The sequence below is a fragment of the Hypanus sabinus genome, chromosome 6 (genome assembly GCF_030144855.1).
Source record: "Hypanus sabinus isolate sHypSab1 chromosome 6, sHypSab1.hap1, whole genome shotgun sequence".
Classification (NCBI taxonomy): Eukaryota; Metazoa; Chordata; class Chondrichthyes; order Myliobatiformes; family Dasyatidae; genus Hypanus; species Hypanus sabinus.
The window spans coordinates 127,556,295-127,578,498 of NC_082711.1; the positions used below are offsets into that span (position 1 = coordinate 127,556,295).

The 22,204-nt window shown below is 43.5% G+C and overlaps 1 protein-coding gene across 2 annotated transcripts in view; it reads left to right on the forward strand.

The window, feature by feature from the left end:
- The window catches only part of LOC132395817 (SH2B adapter protein 2), a 155,111-nt gene that overhangs the window by 56,300 nt on the left and 76,607 nt on the right, over positions 1–22,204 (forward strand). For both annotated transcript variants that reach the window (XM_059972902.1, XM_059972900.1), the window contains exon 5: positions 12,543–12,634. In XM_059972902.1, the coding sequence (XP_059828885.1) occupies positions 12,543–12,634 (92 nt within the window). The remainder of the gene's footprint in view (positions 1–12,542; positions 12,635–22,204) is intronic.

Below are 22,204 nucleotides of genomic sequence, written 5' to 3' on the forward strand. Positions count from 1 at the left end.
TGAATGGCAAATGGAATTGAAGTCAAATTTAAATGGGTAGCCACTGGCAGATCCTGCCTTTTACGGCGGATAGAGCAAAGATGCTTGATGAAGCAGTCCCCTTATCTGTATCTGGTCTCACCGGTGTAGAGGAGGCTACTCCTGGAGCTCAGAGAAGAGCCTAGCATTTTTACAAGTGACAGGGTGAAAATCAGTAAAATAACTGTGAGAGTCAGGAGGTTAGTAAAAGCACTGATTCTTGTTACTCCTCTTGTTTCTGGAACTTCTCATCCTCCAAGGTTGATCAAACTGGTCCATTGTTACTTGGTTCATCCAGCACCTTCTCAGAGAGCAAGTTATGTCAATCACATTTCCACTGATTTTGTACTGAGGTTATGTGACCTTTGTTGGATTAAATGACCACACCACTGGTAGGGTAGGCTATTTCTCTCACTTCTGCATTAGGTGATTTATGAATGAGTTGCCAGCTGCTCGAGGCAGTATATGAAATGATCCAAGGTTTCCAGATGAGTTATTAATAAATCGAGAGTTCCTACTTGGTGTTTATGAATGGACATTTTGAATGGATTCCAAATCTTTTTTATGAAATTAATGAATGGATTCAAAATTACTTTGATTTAATAGGTTTTTGTATCTGATTTATAAATTGGAACCCTGGCTTGTGATGTCTTACAATTGAACCCATGGCTCCTAGTAAATAATTTGTGAATGGGATCACAGCCTCAATTAGTTGATTGATTTTATTGATTTCAGATATTCCCATCAGTATGGAATGAAAAGTCCTGATGTTCTGTGAATGTGTCTAATTGTTTATTGTAAATGACACAGAGAATGTAGAAGACTGGGTGAATCTGGAAGGAATTGAGGACGATATAGGGAGAATAAAAGAGGTTGGGTTGTGGAGGAATAATACAAATGGGTAGTAGGTGGTCCATGGGGAATCAGGTGGAAGACCCTGCCAAATTTGCCCTGGTTTCGATACACATTCTTCTGCAATGGCATAGCCAATGGGAGGGGGATTATCTATGCATGATGAAGGTATTTCCCTTCACTGCTGCAAGTGTGCACAAAACCTGTTGCCAGTTTCTTGAGATACAAGGCCTATTTATTTGACCTGTTCCACCTGTAGTGCCTTCAATACTCCATTTTCATTGGTATTCATTCCAATAACCTATTGTGAAACACACAATTTGTTAGGATTTGGCATTTCAATCTTACTGGGATTAAATCTGAGACTGTTAGGCATTTGGACTCACTTAATCACTGTCTAAACCATGGGAATTATCAATGGATCTTTTTAAAGTGTTTAATGGGAATTCCAGTTACAGTGTATTGAATTACAGTTCAGTTGGGAGAAACAAATTGGCATCTGGCAAAGCTGTCCCAAGTTTAGCTGTTTTATAATTACAATCTGTGAGACTTATGGCATGGATTATTTAATGGTGCAGTTAGCATTCCTTGATGTAAAGAATTTTTATTTTTGCAGCCCAAGCGGCTTGTCAATTCGCTTGAAAGATGCTGCTGTTGTGAAGTGAAGCACTGCAGGACTCCAAATATCAAGGTCAACACTTCAGTGTAATTCAGACTGTATTTTTACACCAAATCCTTTGACCCTAAAACCATTTACATTCTTGATTCCTGCTTCCATGAGAAGAGAAACATGTTGAAGCCTGCAGCCCTTGGTCAGAACATTTCATGCTTACATCTGCAGTTCTCATTTTCCTTTTCTTTAAAATGACCCTGTCTGCTAGCTGTTGCTTCCTAGCCCTGTCTGTACATTTCAAGAAAATGACCATTAATCTGACTGCTTTTTACCCATTTTTTAAAATCTATTTTATCCTTTCAACCAGTGAGTTCCAGACCCTACCACTTTGAAATAGTGGGTTCGGGAGGAAAGGGAAATCCTTCAAAATTCATTCCATCCACGATAGGTGCAGAGTGAGAGCAGCCTTTGCCATTTATAAAATGCACTGAAATACTGGTTTGAACCTCCTAAACCCCCGGCCTTTGCCATCAGGAGCAGCAGGCACATGAAAAGACCCTCATCTACAGGCTCTCTGTGTTGAAAAGGATGTATCTTTAGAATGGTGGTTCAGGGGTTGCCAATCCAAGGGATACTTCATCCTGGATTATGTCAGCATGGGACACCCAATTGTTGGAAAGGCTTTGGGGTGTTAGCAATGAGTTGCTCTGTAGTTTGTTCTGTTGGCCTTCTGGTCAAAGATGGTGAGCAATGGAGCAGAACACTGTTAAGGAGGACAGGTTAAATTGCATGGAATCAGATGGATAAATCCCCAGGGCTAGATGACATCTATTTCAGAATACTACCCAAAGCAAAGGTGGAGGCACCTGGGTCCTGATAAAGATCTTTACTACAGGTTTTAACTACAGCTGAGGGACATGGGGATAACAAATGTTGTTTTGCGATAACAGTACAGTGCAAAAACAGAAAATTATTATGAATTACAAAAATAAATACTGCAAAAGTAAGAAACCAAGTAGTGTTAATGGGCTCATGGATTGCTAAGAAATCTGATGGCAGAAGGAAAGAAGCTGCTTCTAAATCATTGAGAATGGGTTTTCAGGTTCTTGTACAAAGGAATAACATGAAAAGCGCGTGTCCCAGATGGTGAGGGTCCTTAATGATAGATACGACCTTCTTGAGGCACCACCTCATGAAGATGTCTACAATAGTGAGGAAGGTTGTGCCTGTGATGGAGCCAGCTGAATCTATAGCGCTGTGCAGCCTCTTGTGATTCTGTGCATTGGTGGTTCCATACCAGATTGTAATACAACCAGTCAAAATGCTCTCCGCAGTACATACATTTAAAAAATATAAGAGTCTTTGATGATATACTGGATCTTCTGAAATACCTAGCGAAGTAGAGTCATTGGTATACCTTCTTTGTAATTACATTAATGTGATGGGCCCAGAATAGATCCTCCAAGATGTTGATGCCCAGGAACCTGAAGTTCCTTAGTAGATTAGCACTTGGAATTAACACACTGTAGCAATTAATAAAATGGAAGACCAGCAGTTTAATGTTGCAGGATTCTGTTGTTTTAGACCAGAGAGAGGGGAAGTTAAAGGTGGAGCCATTACTAGTCAGGGAGAATGTCATGTCACTATTCAGGGTGGGCACATCTACTGAAGCTATATGGGTTGAATTAAGAAATAAGAAAAGGATGACCATGTTAATGGGATTATATTCTAGACACCCCAACAGTGAGCAAAATTTAGGGGAGCAAATTTGTAAAGAGATAGAGAACAGTTACAAGGTTCTGATGGTAAGTGATTCTAACTTTCCACAGAATGACTGGGATTCTCATTTTGTAAAAGGAATGGATGGGATAGTGTTTGTCAAGTGTTCAGGAAAACCGGTATGATGGTGGGGCGCACTCAGATACAGTGGCCACTCCAGGTCCAATCAGAAGTGTATTTGTTTGTCTTGTATGTCTTTTTTATGATCACAGGTCACTGCTGGATACTAAGAACATAAAGTACTGCAGGACTATCCCATCAGCAAGCTGCTTGATAGTGATGGGGCTGCAGTTACTGCGTAATGTGTTGTTCCTGGACGTCATGGACTTTTGGACAGTGCGCAGTGTGGGTGATTGTTTTGGATGTTGTTATTGTGATCGCTAGACCCTATTGGATATTGGTGCTGTAGAATGCTGCAAGTCACTGGTTCATTGGCAAGATCAAAGGCAGAGAAGCTGAATTGCCTTGCTTGTGGCGAGGAGTAGGCCGATGCCACAGAGGTCACCTGTTGCAGCCAGTCAGGAGAGGAGACACCGAGACAGTGTGGGAGAGCTTCTGTGGGGCGTGCTAGAATCTGTACTTGGATTAGGGACTGGCCCCTCCTGTTAGTGCTTCCTTCTGGTTTTCACTCAGTGCTGCTCTCCAGTATTTGCTCACTGGAAGAACAAGCTGGACCAGGACAACTGACCATCAATTCTACATCATGCCACTCAGGGATCTGGGTTATATATTCTTAATGACTGTGTTTTCTGAAATTCTTACTGTTATGGCTTGTAATTCCAGAAAATAATTAAAAGAAAAACACTGGAGCCAGGAAAGCTGCTTGCTTAAGTTTTTTCCCCTTTCTTTTTAATTAGGTGCTCAATATGGCATGGTGGCATAATGGCATAGATCATTTCTGCAATTATATATAATGCATAATGAATTATGTAAACAAAATGTGCTTAGTCAAATAATATATTTACAATTTTACTGAAATATTAAATTTACAACACTCCTCCCTGCTTAGCTATCAATTCCAACTCAATGTAGAATGCATCTCAATGCAAGTATGATAAATGCTGCTAGATGCTACTAGATAAATCACAACAGAGTAAATTATAAATTTTCCCATTCAGGCCTAAAGATTTCAGAATCAGAATCAGGTTTATTATCACCAGCATATGTTGTGAAATTTGTTAACTTAGCAGCAGCAGTTCAATGCAATACATAATATAGAAGGAAAAAACCAAAATAAAATAATAATAAGTAAATCAATTACAGTTTACGTATATTGAATAGATTAAAAGTTGTGCAAAAAAACAGAAATAAAATACATTAAAAAAAGTGAGGTAGTGTCCAAGCGCTCAATGTCCATTTAGGAATCAGATGGCAGAGGGGAAGAAGCTGTTCCTGAATCGCTGAGTGTGTGCCTTCAGGCTTCTGTACCTCCTACTTGATGATAACAGTGAGAAAAGGGCATGCCCTGGGTGCTGGAGGTCTTTAATAATGGACGCTGCCTTTCTGAGACACCACTCCTTGAAGATGTCCTGGGTACTTTGTAGGCTAGTGCCCAAGATGGAACCAACTAAATTTACAACTTTCTGCAGCTTCTTTTAGTCCTGTGCAGTAGCCTCCCCCACCCACCCCCACATACCCGATAGTGATGTCGCCAGTCAGAATGGTCTCTACAGTACAACTATAGAAGTTTTTAAGTGTATTTGTTGACGTACCAAATCTCTTCAGACCCCTAATGAAGTATATTCACTGTCTTGCCTTCTTCATGACTGTGTTGTTACGTTGGGACCAGGTTAGATCCTCAGAGATCTTGACACCCAGGAACTTGAAACTGCTAACTCTCTCCACTTCTGATCTCTCAATGAGGATTGGTATGTGTTCCTTTGTCTTACTCTTCCTGAAGTCCACAATCAGCTCTTCCGTCTCACTGACGTTGAGTGCCAGGTTGTTGCTGCAACACCACTCCACTAGTTGGCATATCTCGCTCCTTAATGCCCTCTCATCACCACCTGAGATTCTACCAACAATCGTTATATCATCAGTAAATTTATAGAAGGTATTTAAGCTGTGCCTAGCCACATAGTCATAGGTATATAGAGAGTAGAGCAGGGGGCTAAGCACACACTCCTGAGGTGAGCCAGTATTGATCGTCAGTGAGGAGGAGATGTTATCACCAATCGGCACAGATTATGGTCTTCTGGTTAGGAAGTCGAGGATCCAATTGCAGAGGGAGGTACAGAGGCCCAGGTTCTGCAGCTTCTCAATCAGGATTGTGGTAATGATGGTGTTAAATGCTGAGCTATAGTCGATGAACAGCATCCTGACATAGGTGTTTGTGTTGTCCAGGTGGTCTAAAGCAGTGGTCCTACCGGGCCGCAAGGAAATGATATGAGTCAGCTGTACCTTTCCTCATTCCCTGTCACGCCCACTGTTGAACTTGAACGCACGCAAGGTCATTACCCACAGGAGGTCATCAGTTGGTCATTAACCTACAACTACTCGATGAGTAAAAAACAAATGTCGCTTGAGTGTTTCTTTGGAAGAGGCCATAGGGAACACAAAAGGCCTGACAATGATGATATCGCAGAGACAGCTGAGGCCGAGACTGCGAGGAAAAAAAAAGAAAGTTTCCTTCAATAGAAAATACAAAGAGTCATATGTAAAATATGGCTTTATTGCGACCTGAGACTCGCACGCTGCAAGCTCCCTGTGTGTGACATGTGGAGACAAGCTGTCCAATGAGACAATGAAGCCTTCAAAATTGCTTTGGCACCTTGAGTCCAAGCACCCTGCACTTAAAGATATACCCGTTGAGTTTCTGAACGGAAATGACCCAAGACATGTTAAGGAATGAGTCCGTGACCCATTTGTGAATGTCCCCGGTGAATCATCCGTGTCAGCGCGGGAAGAAGATCAACTCCTCGAGTTTGTAAATGAAGGTGGGCTGAAAAGTATGTTTGACATAACATCTCTGTTGGCATTCTGGATCAAAGTCAAGGATGAATATCCTGAGATAGCCACGAAAGCACTGAAAACGTTGTTTCCATTTTCAACCTCATATGTCTGTGATACAGTGTTTTCTGCAATTAAAGCAATGAAAACTAAATTGCGGAATACACTGGACATAAGGGACCCCCTTTGAGTATTGCTGTCTCCCATCACCCTTCAATGGGACCGTCTTGTTGCAGGGAAACAAGCCCAGGGCTCCCACTGATTCAGTGATATTGGTGTGTTGCAATGACTTTAAGTTCATATGAGGAAAATATGCGCTGTGTGTTTAATATCCAAAAGTTACTAAAAATGTTATGTTGCTATTGACTTATAATTGACATCACTATATTCATGCAAGGAAAATATGTGCTGGGTGTTTAATATTAAATTCATTAGATAAACCCTTTCAGAAACGAAATTGAGTGTATTAGCCACTTATAAGTGACTTATAGTTGACTTAGCATCTATATTCCGGTTGTGATTAACACTGCCACCTAACCCCCCCCCCCCCCCACCCCCCACCGTCGGCCAGTCCACAAGAATATTGTCACTATTAAACTGGTCCACGGTGACCCTGATCTAAAGCCATATGAAGAGACATTGAGATTGCATCTGCCATTGACCTATTGTGGCGATAGGCAAATTGCAATGGGTCCAGGTCCTTGTTGAGGCAGGAGTTCAGTCTAGTCATGACCAACCTCTCAAAGCATTTCATCACTGTAGATGTGAGTGCTACCGGGTGATAGTCATTAAAGCAGCTCACATTATTCTTCTTAGGCACTAGTATAATTGTTGCCTTTACAAAGCAAGTGGGAACTTCTGCCCTTAGCAGTGAGGTTGAAAATGTCCTTGAATACTCCGGCCATTTGGTTGTCACAGGGTTTCAGAGCCTTACCAGATACTCCATCATGACCTTCCACTTTGCGAGGGTTCACTCTCTTTAAAGACAGCATAATATCAGCCTCTGGGACAGAGATCACGGGGTCATCAGGTGCAGCAGGGGTCTTCACAGCTGTAGTTATATTCTTTCTTTCAAAGTGTGAATAGAAGGCATCGAGTTCATCTGGTAGTAAAGCATCACTGCCATTCATACTATTGGGGTTTGCTTTGTTGGAAGTAATGTCTTGCAAACCCAGCCAGAGTTGTCATACATCGAATGTCACTTCCAACCTCGTTCGAAATTGTCTTTTCACCCTTGAAGTAGCTCTCCGCAAATCATACCTGGTTTTCTGGTACAGGCTTGGGTCACCAGACTTGAATGCCACAGGTCTAGCCTTCAGCAGATGACGTATCTCTTGGTTCATCCATGGGTTTTGGTTTTGGAAAGTACAGTAAGACTTTGTAGGCACACACTCATCCACACAGGTTTTAATGAAATTGGTAACAGCTTCAGCATACTCATCCAGGTTCGAAGATGAATCTCTGAATACAGTCCGATCCACCAATTCAAAGCAGTCCTGTAGGCGCTGTTGTGCTTCCCTTGTCCAAACCTTCTTGGTCCTCACTGCTGGTGCTGCAGTCTTCAGTCTCTGCCTATACCCAGGGAGTAGAAGTACAGCCAAACTTCCCAAAGTGAGGGTGTGGAATAGGATGTTAGGCATTCTTGGTGGTGTAACAATGGTCCACTGTGTTGTTTCCTCTGGTATTGCAAGTGATCTGTTGATGGTAATTGCTTAGTGATTTTTTTTTCAGACTGTCCTGGTTAAAATCTCCCAAAACGATGGTGAAGGCATTGGGGTGTACTGTTCTGTTCATGTTGATCCCATTGTTCAGATCATCTAAAGCCTGACTAACATTGGCCTGAGGGGGAATGTATACTGCTACCAAAATGATCCCGGAGAACAGATGGCACTTAACTGCTAGGTATTCTGGGTCTGGTGAGCAGAATGTATTTGTGCACCAAGAAGAGTTGATCATGAGGCATACTCCTGTACCACTGGTTTTGAGAGACTCTATAGATCTATCCTGATGGTATATAGTAAACCCGTCGATTTGAATTGCTGCATCCAGCAATTCAGATCGATGGGGTTAAGCAGGATTCCATAAAACAAAGGACGCACACAGTCCTAATGTCCCTCTGATTCAGCACCCTAGCTCTGAGATCATCGATTTTATTCACCCGAGACTGCATGTTTACCAGCAAATTGGTAGCTTAAAACCCTGTTTCCTTAACGCACTCGTATCTGGGATCGACAGCTACGCTTCCTCCGTGGGATCCTACGAGGACACATCCATCCACAATCAATATTATTTCCATCAGTTTTAAACAGTGATAGTTTGGTTAATGTATTAAGTCATTTTTGTTGTTGACTGTACTGACCTTGGAAGCAGTTGTGCTTTTAAGCTGTATCAGGGTGAAACGAGAATATTTAATTGTATCCATTGAGAGTTCTGCTGCTATTCGAGTCACCCATAGGCAGTCCAGAGGGCCCTTCATTGCAGTGGAGGATTTCTTACTCTTGTGGATAACATCTTTCCTGACGGGGGTTCACTCTGCTTGGTAGGCTGTGAAATAATCTCAGGTACTGGGGCTTCCTCTGTGGTGGTTGTAGGAGTTGGCTGTGGGACTGCAGGGAGTGTTTGTGACAGCTCTGAACACCTTTCTTCTCCAACAATTGACTTTGCTCTTCTCAACTGATCAATATTTTATCTCCAGAGGACATCAGACACAATCTCCACTGTGTGGGAGAGTGGTCCAGTTCTGTCCTTAATTTTTCCAAGTACCTACTTTTGATCATCTTTGTAGTCCCACGCCAGGCTGCCTGTCCAGAAGTGAAATGTCAAACCTCCTTGTTTGAGGATCCCTCAATTTGTCTCAGCTGTTTGTCCTGCATACTTCTGAGATTGGGTTTGAGGAGATCTAAGCATGGGCACAAGGGACAACCCAGAAACAGCATAGATGGTGAGTTGTTGGTTGTGGAGTGTGCTGCATTGCAATATGCAAAGAGGAAATTGTTGAGTATCTGATTCAGTGTTAGTGTAGTATGTTCTGCTGACATTGCTCATACTGCATTGTTTAGACTCTGGACAAAGCTTTTCACCAAGCCATTTGTAGCTTGAAGGTACTGTGCAGATGTAATATGTCTTATTACATTTATTTTCAGGAATGGTTGAAACTGTTCAACAAGGAATTGTGCTCCATTGTCAAGTGTTCTGAAACACCAGTCTGTGAGAAGAGGGTTCTCACCAACAGTGTGCAAACACTTCTGGCCACTTTGTAGCTGCATTCAGTACTACCAAGAAATTTGTGCCCATGAATACTCCAGCAAAATCCACATAAATCTTCAGCCAGGGCAATGCAGACCATTCCCAGGTGATGGAGAGATGCTGCTCTTGGCATCTTCTGGATGTGTTGGTATCCCAAACAATACTGATTATAGTCCTGGCCACCAAACAAAGCTTTGAGCCAATGCTTTCATTTTGACCATGCTAAGACAATCAGCATACGAACTATAGGAGGAATGGAGACAGGCTAGCCCCTATTGACATCACTGCATCTGGGGTTGAGAGGGTGAACAGCTTTAAGTTCCTTAGCATAAACATTATTGAGGATCTCATGTGGTCTGTACATAACTGGCTGTGTGGTGAAAAAGGCACAGCTGCAGTTCTTTCACCTCAGAGGTTGAAGAAGTTTGGTAAGGACCTTCAAACCTCAAGAAATTTCTATAGGGGCACAATTGAGAGCATCTTGACTGGCTGCATCACTGCCTGGTGTGGGAACTGTAGTTCTCAATCGCAAGTCTCTGCAGAGAGTGGTGCGGACAGCCCAGCACATCTGTAGATGTGAACTTCCCACTATTCAGAACATTTACAAAGACAGGTGTGTTAAAAGGATCAGTGGGGACCCGAGTCACCCCAACCACAAACTGTTCCAGCTGCTACCATCCAGTAAATGGTACCAAGACTAACAGGCTCTGGGACAGCTTCTTCCAGCAGGCCACCAGACTGATTAATTCATGCTGACACAACTGTTATATTGACTATCCATTTGTACATAATACTTATAAATGACTATAAATTGCACATTGCATGTTTAAACGGAGATGTAAAGATTTTTACACCTCATGCAACCCCCCATCAAGGGCAGGTTCATCCTGGTAAAAGTGAGGAAACTGGAATTTCTGCTGCACATTCCAGCCATTTTGGGTTCAGCCATGTAGCTCTGAGTCAGTATGGGGTCTGTTCTGTTTTCCCTTTCGATCATCTCTGCCATATTAGGCATACATTCTACCTACCATTCCATGACCCAGAGCACATTTCAATAGATCTGATCACTTGGCTGTCCTTCTCCTACATGCATACAGGCACAAAAGCAAAGCTGCAGATGTTAAGACAACAAAGAGATATCACAGGAGGCAGAGGAGCAGCTAAGGATTGCTTCAAGTTGGTGGACTGGGCCATGTGTGAATGAATACACCATGGTTGTCACGGACTTTATTAATAAACAGTTGTAGATAAGTGTGTCCCTAAAAAATCATTTAGTCTTCAGCAACTGGAAGCCCTGGATGAACCATGAGATCCTCAATCTGCTGAGGACCAAGTCAGAGGCATTCAAATCTGATGACCAAGGAAGTTACAAAAAACATTGAAATATCAAAAATCTACAGCACGTTACATGCCCTTACCGCATAGTCCTCTATTTTACCAAGCTCCATGTACCTATCTAAGAGAGACCCTGTTGTATCTCCTCTACCACCTTTGCCAGCAGTGCATTCCATTCACCCACCACTCTCTGTGTGAAAAACCTACCTTTGATATCTCCCTTGTACCTACTACCAAGCACCTTAAAACTATGCCCCCTCGTGTTAGCCCCTGGCTGTCCACACGATCAATGCCTCTCATCGTCTTATACACCTCTATGAGGTCACCTTTCATCCTCCGTTGTTTCATGAAGAAAAGGCCAAGTTCACTCAACCTATTCTCATAAAGCCTGCTCTCCAAGTGGGGTCTTATAGAGCTGTAACATTACCTCACGCTCTTGAACTCAGTCCCATGGTTGATGAAGGTCAACACACCATACACTTATTTAACGATACTGTCAACTTGCGTAGCAGCAGGTCCAGGTCCAGGTATGATCTCTAGAAAGCCATATAATAGGCAAAGTGGCAATTCCAGACTAAACTTGACTCAGCAAAGGATGCTGAACAGTTGTGGCAGGGTTTGAATGCTCTCATCTCTTAGAAAGTAAAATCAAGTGGCATAAGCATCACCAGGGCTTTGCTTCCAGATGGGTACAATGCCTTTTTTGCTTGCTTTGACAGTCAATACGTGGAGAAACTGTCACAAACTCATGCAGTTCTTGATGATCCTGTGATTTCAGTCTCTGAGGGCAACATGAGAGCAGCCTTCAGGAGGGTAAACACACAAAAAGAATCCAGACCCGAAGGGGTACCTGGCCAAGTGCTAAAGACCTGTGCTGATCAACTGGCTGGAGTGTTCACTGAGATTTTTAACATCTCGTTTTGGCTTCACTCATACCAATGCCTAAGAAGTATGTGGTAACTTGCATCAATGACTGTCATCCAGTACCACTTACTGTGATGAAGTGTTTTGAGCAGTTGATGACGAAACATGTCAGCTCCTGCCTGATAACCAATTTGGATCTGCTCCAATTTGCCAACCAGAGAAACAGGTTCACAGAAGATGACATTAATTGGCTCTTCACTCAACCCTGGAACATCTGGACAGCAAAGGTGCATAATCAGGATACTCATTAACAACTATAGCTCCACGTTCAATACCATCCCCTCAAAACTAGACATTAAACTTCAAGACCTTAGCCTCAATACCTCCTTGTGCAAGTAAATCATCAATTTCCTCACTTGCAGACCCCAGTCAGTATGGATTAGCAACAACATCTCCACAATCTTCAGCAGCACAGGTGCAACACAAGACTCTTGTGCTTAGGGGGGCTCTACTCACTTTGTGCTTATGACTGTGTGGCTTAGCATAGCTCCAGTGCTTCAAGGACTCTTCATTTCACATGCTCGATACTGACCATCTCTTATCAGCTCTTCGAATCCATTAGATCCATTAGAAAAATAAAGGGCTTTGGGTAAGACTAGTAATTTCTAAGATAGGGGCATGTTGGGCACAACTCTGGGCCGAAGGGCCTGTATTGTGCTGTAGGTTTTCTGTGTTTCTAGATTCCCCTCCGATAAATTATTTATCATAAATTTTGGGTATATTGTTCGCAGAATTTTCTCTGAAGTCCTTAAATAAAAGTATGCCATCATCCACCTTTTAATCTTCTGGCATTTGTGGTGACTTGTTGTGGCTTGTTGTGCAACAGGTGGAGAATGGTGTGGAGTACATCCTGGAGACTATTGACTCCCTGCAGAAACACTCGTGGGTTGCAGACATTCAGGACTGCATGGAGCCAGGGTAAGGGAGACTTTGCCTCTGACAGGGTGCTTCTGCTGCATGCCAAAGCCTCAAGTAGAAATATTTGATTCTGTAAATCAAATCACACAAAATGGAGGCAGCGAGGGTGCAGATACCAGAGAGCGGTGTTTGGGTCCTTTGAAGATGATGAGACTTTCATCACGGTTAGTTAGCATGTCAACAACTCATTTCACATTAGCCTTGGCTGTCAGCCAAACATTGCCCAACAACCTACCACTGCCCCATTGGCTTAATGCCACCCAGTGATTTGCCGTTGACTGTTGTATCTATTGCCTTTATTATCTCATATTGTTCACTTACTCATGATCTGTAGAACAGGAGCATCAGAATAAATACTAACGTGGGGCTAACTGCAGCAGTCCCAGCCAATGGCTTCCACCCAGTTTCCATGGAGTACCCAGCACGGAGTTGCTATGAAGTGTACATCTTGTGTTTGTGGCCAGGCAGTGTCAAAGTTTGCAGGTGGCTTACCCAGTGAACCTGCAGATGGTCACAAAATAGTCAGGTGGGAAGACATTGAGCCAATGAAGCTGGTTTATTGTTTACATTCCCCTGTCTCTAACCAGTCAACATCGTGTATGATTACTAGTAAACTGAAGATGGTGGTATTCTAATGCACCTGACTTGGTGTTGGAGGTCTTTTCTATTCTTCACTGTCCACAGCTCTACCTGTTAGAGTGGCCTGGTGAGTGGAGCCAAGGAGGGAGTGTATAGGTTGGTGGATAGAGTGATGATTGAGCAGGTTGGGACTGAGCTTCAATTATGGAGCTGCACCTCCCCAGTCCAGTGAAGAGTTTTCCTTTGCACTTGAAGAAGATGGGGGTATTGGGAAAAGATTTCCTTGCTAAAGATACCTAGTATCTGACCTGTCTTGCATGTTCAGGCCTTGCATGTTCAGGCAGCACAGTGGAGCAGCTGGTAGAGCTGCTGCTTCGGTTCAGTCCTGACCACTGTGTAGAGTTTGTACTTTCATTCCATGACCACCCAAGTTTCCTGCCACATCCCCACAATGTACAGGTCAGGAGGTTAAATGGCCACTATAAATTGCACTTTATGGGGTGAGTGATAGAATCTGGTGGGGCAGGTTGTTGATGAGAATGCAGGGAAAATAAAAGTTGGGGGTCAGTGAATAGGTCAGCACTGCCTCAGTGGGCCAAAGATCCTGTTTCTGCACTGTACCTGGCTGTCCCTCTGTAATCTCTTTGGAGGACAGAACTTCAAAACCACTGCATTTTAACTACCTAATAGTTCTCCGACTGATAATTCACCAATAAATTACATTACATAAAGACTTGCAAACTCTTCTGTATGAACAATGTTCAGAGCTATTCTTGATGCAAAGTTTTATAAGACTTGGAACATTTTACCAGATGCGTTAGTTTATCACATGAACGTCACATGTCATCCCTCTGCAGACAGTACGTTTCACTCACAAATTTCAATTTGAAACAAGTTAAGATCACTTTGATCTCAGGATCACAAAGCAACCACATCCTGTGCACAAGATTTTGTATTTACCTGCCGTTTCACCTCACAGATAGCTAGGCTGCACAAAACCAGGTCCTTCTGCCCACACCTCCTTGTATCTGTTCACACTGATCCCATTCACTACATTTAACCTCCCTTGCCTTGGGATTCAAGTGTTTGTCTACATGCTTCTTAAATGTTGAGAATGTCTTTAACTCTCCCCTTCCACAGTTAGCATGTTCCAAAATATAATCCCAGGTCCCATCTCAAACTCCGACCTCTCACCTTCAACCTAATCCCACAGAGGCCAGGTTTTACTACTCAATAACCTGTGGAACAGTTTACAGTGAACCTGCATACCTTTGGGATGTGAGCCTTGAACACCTCCATCATGGAAGAAAAAAATTCCTGGATTATTCTTAGGTAACGGACCCAGCACTGATCCCTGTAGCACTTGTCACGGGCCTCCAGTCAGAGAGGCAACCATCTGCAACCACTCTGGCTTCTTCCATGAAGCCAGTGTCTAATCCAATTTACTACTTGGTCTTGAATTCCAAGTGATTGAACCTTCTTAACCAATCTCCCATGTGAGACCCTGTCAAAGGCCTTGCTAAGATCCATGTAGACAACATCCACTGCCTTGCCTTCAAATACTTTCCTAGTAACTTCCTTGAAAAACAGTAGAAGTTTGGTTAGACTCATGAAACCACCCAGTTTCCTTGGCTGCGTAAGTCTAGGGAATGCACACTCCGGTCCTGCCAAACCCACAGGATTGAGATGGCTCTCCCACCACAAACCCCGGTTTCCTTGGCTGCGTAAGTCTAGGGAATGCACACTGTAGCGTTCTCGCTCGGGTGTAATGAAACACCGAATTAAACACCGAGATAAACCATAGTCAATGAAACAACGTCGCAGTAAGATTAACCATTTACTGTTCACTCTGCACATTAACGTATGGTGAAAACTGTTGATAAAACAATGCAAGATTGATACAGTATTTGTTCCCTTCTTGATATCACATTTACATTGTAAATACTTGTAAAAGTAAACTACAACTACATTGCATTAAAGTGCAGCATGCAGTCAGAATCTACCTACGCCATGGACCGCTTTAAATACACTTCAACACAAACTATCCGCAACTCTTTAACTAACGAAAACATAAACCTTATCGGCCGTCATTACTTTTAACGGGATCGGCGTTAACATTTTAATTCAACATATCGATTATCTATTAACTTACAGCGTTGCTCTCACTGTGATTTCTAATGCTTACAAACAACTTCTTGTGCGGGTCTGCCTCGTGCGAGCCCCCGCCCTTGTGTTGATCCCAAACCGGTATTTTCCCACAAGACGCGGCGAAACCGGATGTGACGTCATCACACGCTGATATATTTTACAGGCAATGAATATACTTTAAACAATTCTAATTCTAACTAGAAAATACTAACGAATTACTAAGCGAAAATATTATAAACTAAATAACTGCCATAAAGGCAACACACACACTCTGGTCCTGCCAAACCCACGGGATTGAGATGGCTCTCCCACCACAAATCCCGGTTTGTGAGGATGCTGTGTAATTTGCTACCCTGTTACAATTCAGTGCCAAGAAATAACAGACAGCACACTGCATACGATTAAAGGAATTATATTAATGAATCTTACTTAACTGAAGGGTTAGTAAAGAAAAGAAAGAAAAAAACCAAAAGGGCCCATTTAATGTATAAATGTTAAACTGGAGCTCATCTTGAACCTCCCTGTCACTCCCGCAATACTATAACCCATAAAAAACTATAACCCAAACACTGCTTCTACAGAAAGGCCATAACGAAACTTTTCCCAGGGTGTTACGTTCTCCCCCCCACCAAAATTAGTCATATCCTTGAGTGTGTGTGTGTATGCCCTTAACTCCTGGTGGAGTCGTCGGGGTGCCGTCATGACAAGCTTTTTGCACCGATCTTTTTTGGTGATTGCTCATCATACATCTTGGGCATCTGAAACCTGGCAGAGCCCATCCCTCTTCAGGTTTCTTTTTACAAGGTCGAGTTGCTAGCTCAACACTCAACACAGGCACGGATGGAGAGTGTGCAATTCAGATTCGAACTCAGGACCTCTCGCCCCAAAGTCCAGCGCTGATGCCACTACGCCACCAGCCAGATATATCTTCATGATGCTGAGATAATTTCTCACCCCTTCAAACAAAGCACCAAGTCCAACCCCGGATGTAAATGGCAGAGACTTAACACACCAAGGGGGTAGGTGCCACACTCTGTTCCCCAGGTGGGACATAAGCCAGTCTATCTGGGGGTCTCCTGACTCTTTGGGACCTCCTTACCCCATCATCTAATACTTCAGCTTCAGACACTCCATGGCTCTTTCCTGTCTACCTGGGGAGGCCATAATAAATGAAATACTTCTCCTATGACACTTGGGCCATGGTGGGCGCCCTCTGACCCTTGGTAAGGAAAGCTTGCACATACCTGGTGTAGTGTCCGTAATAATGAAGACATTTGCCATGTTGCTGGCATCAGGCTCTATTAATAGGAAATCCATACACACCAGATCCACTGTGCAAGCAGGATAACAGAGGCAGCATATTATTCCGTATGCGTCGAATGCACGACTAGCAGTACTCTTCGACCTCCAACTTCATTCGGGGCCAGTAGAACTAATCTCTGAGCAATTCATAGGTCTTGTCAATCCCCAAATGACTGGAATCATTATGCAGTGACTTCAACAAAATCCTCTGATACTTCTTAGGCGTTACGCCGAGGCCAGTCTGGAGGCGATGTGACCTGATATAGAAATCTTTTTATTCCTACTGACTGCCTCCCACCAATCATGCCAGAAACTTCCCTGCAGTAGCATGGGCTCTTAACTTGGTAAGCAGCCTCATGTGTGGCACCTTGTCAAAGGCCTTCTGAAAATCCAAATATACAACATCCCCTTCACCAATCCTACATCTAATCTTCTCGAAGATTTCCTACAGGTTCTTCAGGCAGGATTTTTCCTGAAGGAAACCATGCTGACTTGGCCTATCTCGTTCTGTGTCACCAAGTACTCAGTAACCACATCCTTAACAATTGACTCCAAAATCTTCCCAACCACTGAGGTCAGGCTAACTGGTCGAAAATTTTCTTTCTGCTGCCTTCCTCCTTTCAAAGGGCTTCAGGTTGCTAGATCATTGGGGCATCTTCTGGGGAAGTACAACCCTAAAAAGGATGGGTTACAGCTGAACCCAAATGGGTGCAATATCCCAGCAGGCATGTTTAATGGAGCTGTTAGGGAGGGTTTAAACTAATTTGGCGGGGGATGGGATCCGGAGTGATAAGGCTGAGGAAGAGGAAAACAGAAATAAATGAAAGATAGTGTGCAACAGAGATGATAGAAAGAACAGACAGGAGATGAGGCATAATAGCAGCCAGTGGGATGACTTACAGGGCAGTAGAGGCATGGTGTAGTTAAAACAGAAAGCAACAAATGCTGGACTGAAGGTGTTGCATTTGAATGCATGCAACGTAAGAAATGAAATGGACGATCTTAAAATTCAGCTATATATTGGCAAGTATGTTGTGGCCATCTTTGAAACTTGGCTTTGTAAGGATGGCTGCCATTGTGAGTTGAATGTCCAAGGGTATGCAGTGTATCAGAAAGATAGGATAGTAGGCAGAGGGGGTGGTGTGGCCCTGTGGATAAGAAATAATATTAAATCATTAGAAAGGAATGATGTAGGATCAGAAGGTGCAGAGTCTCTATGGGTTGAGCTAAGAAATAATAAGGGTAAAAGGACCCTAATGATAGTTGTATACAGGCCTCCAAACAACAGCCAGGATGTGGATTACAAATTACAGCAGGAGATAGAAAAGTCATGTCAGAAGGGCAATGACATGAAAATTGTTGGGGATTTTAACATGAATGTAAATTGGGGAAAGCAGGCCAGTACTGGACCTCAAGGGAGAGAATTTATAGAATGTCTAAGGGACTGCTTTTTGGAACAGCTTGTTGTTGAGCAATGATCTGGAGGTGATAAGAGAGCTTAAGGTTAAGGAACCCTTAGGGAACAGTGATCCCAATATGATCAGGTTCACTTTGAAATTTAAGAAGGAGAAACTAAATTCCAATGTGTCGGTATTTCAGTGGAATAAAGGAAATTACAATGGCATGAGGTGGAAGCTGGCCAAGGTTGACTGGAAAGGGACACCAGCAGGAAGAACAGCAGAGCAGCAATGGCTGGAGTTGCTGAGGAAAATGAGGGAAGTGCAAGACAGATATATTCCAAATAAGAAGAAATTTTCGAATGGAAAAAGGACATTACCGTGGCTGACAAGTGAAGTCAGATCCGAGGTTAAAGCAAAAGAGATGGCATACAAGGAAACCAAAGCTAGTGGGAAGAAAGAGGATTGGGAAGCTTTGGAAAACTTGCAGCAGGAAACTAAGTAGCTCATTAGGAAGGAAAAAAATGAATTATGAAAGGAAGCTGGTGACTAATATCAAAGAAGATACTAAAAGCATTTTTAAATATATAAAGGTTAAAAGAGAGTTGAGGGTAGATATAGGACCAATAGAAAATGACGCTGGAGATATTGTAATGAGAGATGCAGAAACAGCAGATGAACTGAATGCATATTTTGCATCAGTCTTCACAGTGGAAGACATCTGCAGTATACTAGACATTCAAGAATGTCCGGGAAGTGAAGTTTGTGCAGTGAAAAGTATGACTGAGAAGGTGCTCAGGAAGCTTAATGATCTGAGGGTGGATAAATCTCCTGGACCTGATGGAGTGCACCCTTGGGTTCTGAAGGAAGCTGGAGAGATGGTGGAGGCATTAACAATGATCTTTCAAGAATTGATAGATTCTGGCATTGTACCGGATGACTGGAAAATTGCTATTGAAGAAGGGTGGGAGGCAGCAGAAAGGAAACTATAGACCTGTTAGTCTGATATCAGTGGCTGGGAAATTGTTGGAATTGGTTGTTAGGGATGAGATTATGGAGCACCTGAAGGCACGTGTCAAGATAAGCCCTGGTTTCCTGAAAGGAAAATCCTGCCTGATTAACCTACTGCAATTTTTTGAGGAAAGTACAAGCAGGGTTTGTCTACCTGACAAACCTAGGAGATGCAGTAGATGTGCTGTACTTGGATTTTCAGAAGGCCTTTGGCAAGGTGCCGCACATGAGGCTGCTTAGCAAGAGCCCAGGGAAGTTACCAGCGTGGGTGCAGCACTGGTTGATCAGCAGAAAACTGAGAGTGGGAATAAAGGGATCCTATTCTGGTTGGCTGCCGGTTACCAGTGGAGTTCCATGTGGGATGGTGTTGGGACCGCTACTTTTACGATGTATGTCAATGATTTGGACAATGGGATTAATGGATTTGTGGCTAAATTTGCTGATGATACAAAGATAGGTGGAGGAGCAGGTAGTGTTGAGGAAACAGAGAGCCTGCAGAGAGACTTAGATAGTTTAGGTGAATGAGCAAAGAAGTGGCAAATGAAATACAATGCTGGAAAATGTATGGTCTTTGGTGGAGGATATAAATGGACAGACTATTATTTAGATGGGGAAAGAATTCAAAATGCAGATATGCAAAGGGACTTGGGAGTCCTTGGGCAGGATACCCTAAAGGTTAACCTCCAGCTTGAGTCAGTGGAGAAGAAGGTGGATGCCATGTTGGCATTCATTTCTAGAGGTACAGAATATACGAGCAGAGATGTGATGTTGAGGTCCAAAAAGGCACCCGTGAGACCACATTTGGCATATTGTGGCCTGTCTTGGGCTCCTTATTTTAGAAAGGATATACTGACAATGGAGAGGGTTCAGAGAAGATTCACGAGAATGATTCCACGAATGAAAGTGTAACCGTATGGGGAACATCTGGCAGCTCTTGGGCTGTATTCCCTGGGAGTTCAGGAGAATCTCATAGAAGTATTCTGAATGTTAAAAGGCCTGAACAAATTAGATATGGCAAAGTTATTTTCCATGGTAGGAGAGCCTAGGACAAGAGGATTGAAAGACATCCATTCAGAAAAGAGATGTGGAGAAATTACATTAGTCTGATGGTGGTAAGTCTGTGGAATTTGTTGCCATGAGCAGCTGTGGAGGCCAAGTCATTGGGTGCATTTAGGACAGATGTAGATAGGTTCTTGATTAGCCAGGGCATCAAAGGGTATGGGGAGAAGGCAGGTGGAATGGGCATGACTGGTTCAATGACAAACTGCTCTAAAAAGCAATCTCATTGGCATTTCAGATGCAAAGTATCCTTTCAGTAAGGTCCCACCTTCCCTGGAAGAGAGCCCAATGATCCAAAAATCTGAAGCCCTCCCTCCTGCAGCAATTCCTTAGCCATGTGTTAAACTGTATGATCTTCCTTTTCCTGGCCTCACCAGCATGTGGCATGGGTAGCAATCCTGAGATCCTGTCCTTTAATTTAGCACCCAACTCCTTGAACTCAGAATGCAGACCTCATCATCCATCCTACCCGTGTCATTGGTACCAAGGTGGACCATGACCTCTGGCTGCTCACACACCCATATAAGAATGCAGACCTCATCATCCATCCTACCCGTGTCATTGGCACCAATGTGGACCATGACCTCTGGCTGCTCACACACCCATATAAGAATGCAGACCTCATCATCCATCCTACCCGTGTCATTGGCACCAACGTGGACCATGCTCACCCACCCATGTAAGAATGCAGACCTCATCATCCATCCTACCCGTGTCATTGGTACCAAGGTGGACCATGACCTCTGGCTGCTCACCCACCGATGTAAGAATGCAGACCTCATCATCCATCCTACCCGTGTCATTGGTACCAACGTGGACCATGACCTCTGGCTGCTCACCCACCCATATAAGAATGCAGACCTCATCATCCATCCTACCCGTGTCATTGGTACCAACGTGGACCATGACCTCTGGCTGCTCACCCACCCATATAAGAATGCAGACCTCATCATCCATCCTACCCGTGTCATTGGTACCAAGGTGGACCATGACCTCTGGCTGCTCACCCACCCATGTAAGAATGCAGACCTCATCATCCATCCTACCCGTGTCATTGGTACCAACGTGGACCATGACCTCTGGCTGCTCACCCACCCATGTAAGAATGCAGACCTCATCATCCATCCTACCCGTGTCATTGGTACCAACGTGGACCATGCTCACCCACCCATGTAAGAATGCAGACCTCATCATCCATCCTACCCGTGTCATTGGTACCAACGTGGACCATGACCTCTGGCTGCTCACCCACCCATATAAGAATGCTGTGGACTGGATCTGAGATGCTCTTGACCCTGGTGTCTGGGAGGCAACATACCGCTTATTCTCAGATCTTCCTTTCTGTTCCTCTAACCAATGAATCCCGTAAGACTAAAGGTTCAAATAAAGAAAGTTCAGTGGTTCATTTATTATCAAAGTATGTGTGCAGTGTACAAGTCTGCGATTCGTCTTCTCGGGGTAGCCACAAAACAAAGAAAACCTTGGTAGTTGTTCAAAGAAGAAAAACATCAACCTCCCCCCATGAAAAAAATCTCATAAACCCCAAATGTAATCATAACGTTTCCCTCTTGACATGCAGTTTCCATCTCCCTTTGTAATATATACAACACATTTTTACTGCAGTTTGGGAGTCTGTATATAATTCCCGTCAGGGCATTTTCACCCTTGCAGTTCCTTAGCTCAACTCACAATGATTCAATATCTTCTGACCCTATGTCACTTCCTTCTAATCATTTCATTGCATTTTCTTACCAACAGAGCCATGGCACTCCTTGCTGACTTCATCACCTCTGCCCTTCCCACCTCTTGCACTTAGTTCCATGCTGTACCTTCCTCTCCACTCAGGTTCCACCTCCTGCAGCCCTGTGCCATCTCCATCCATCACCTCCCTGTCCCATCACTGTTTCTACTCTCACCTACCCCCCCCCCCCCCCCAACACGGCCCACCCACCTATCCCTTACTCTCACCTGGATCCACCCATCAGTTGGCAGCTCTTACCCCATCCCTTTCCTCTCAATAATTTATAACATCTATCTCTTCTTTGCTGTCAGTTCAGATGAAATGTATTGAGCA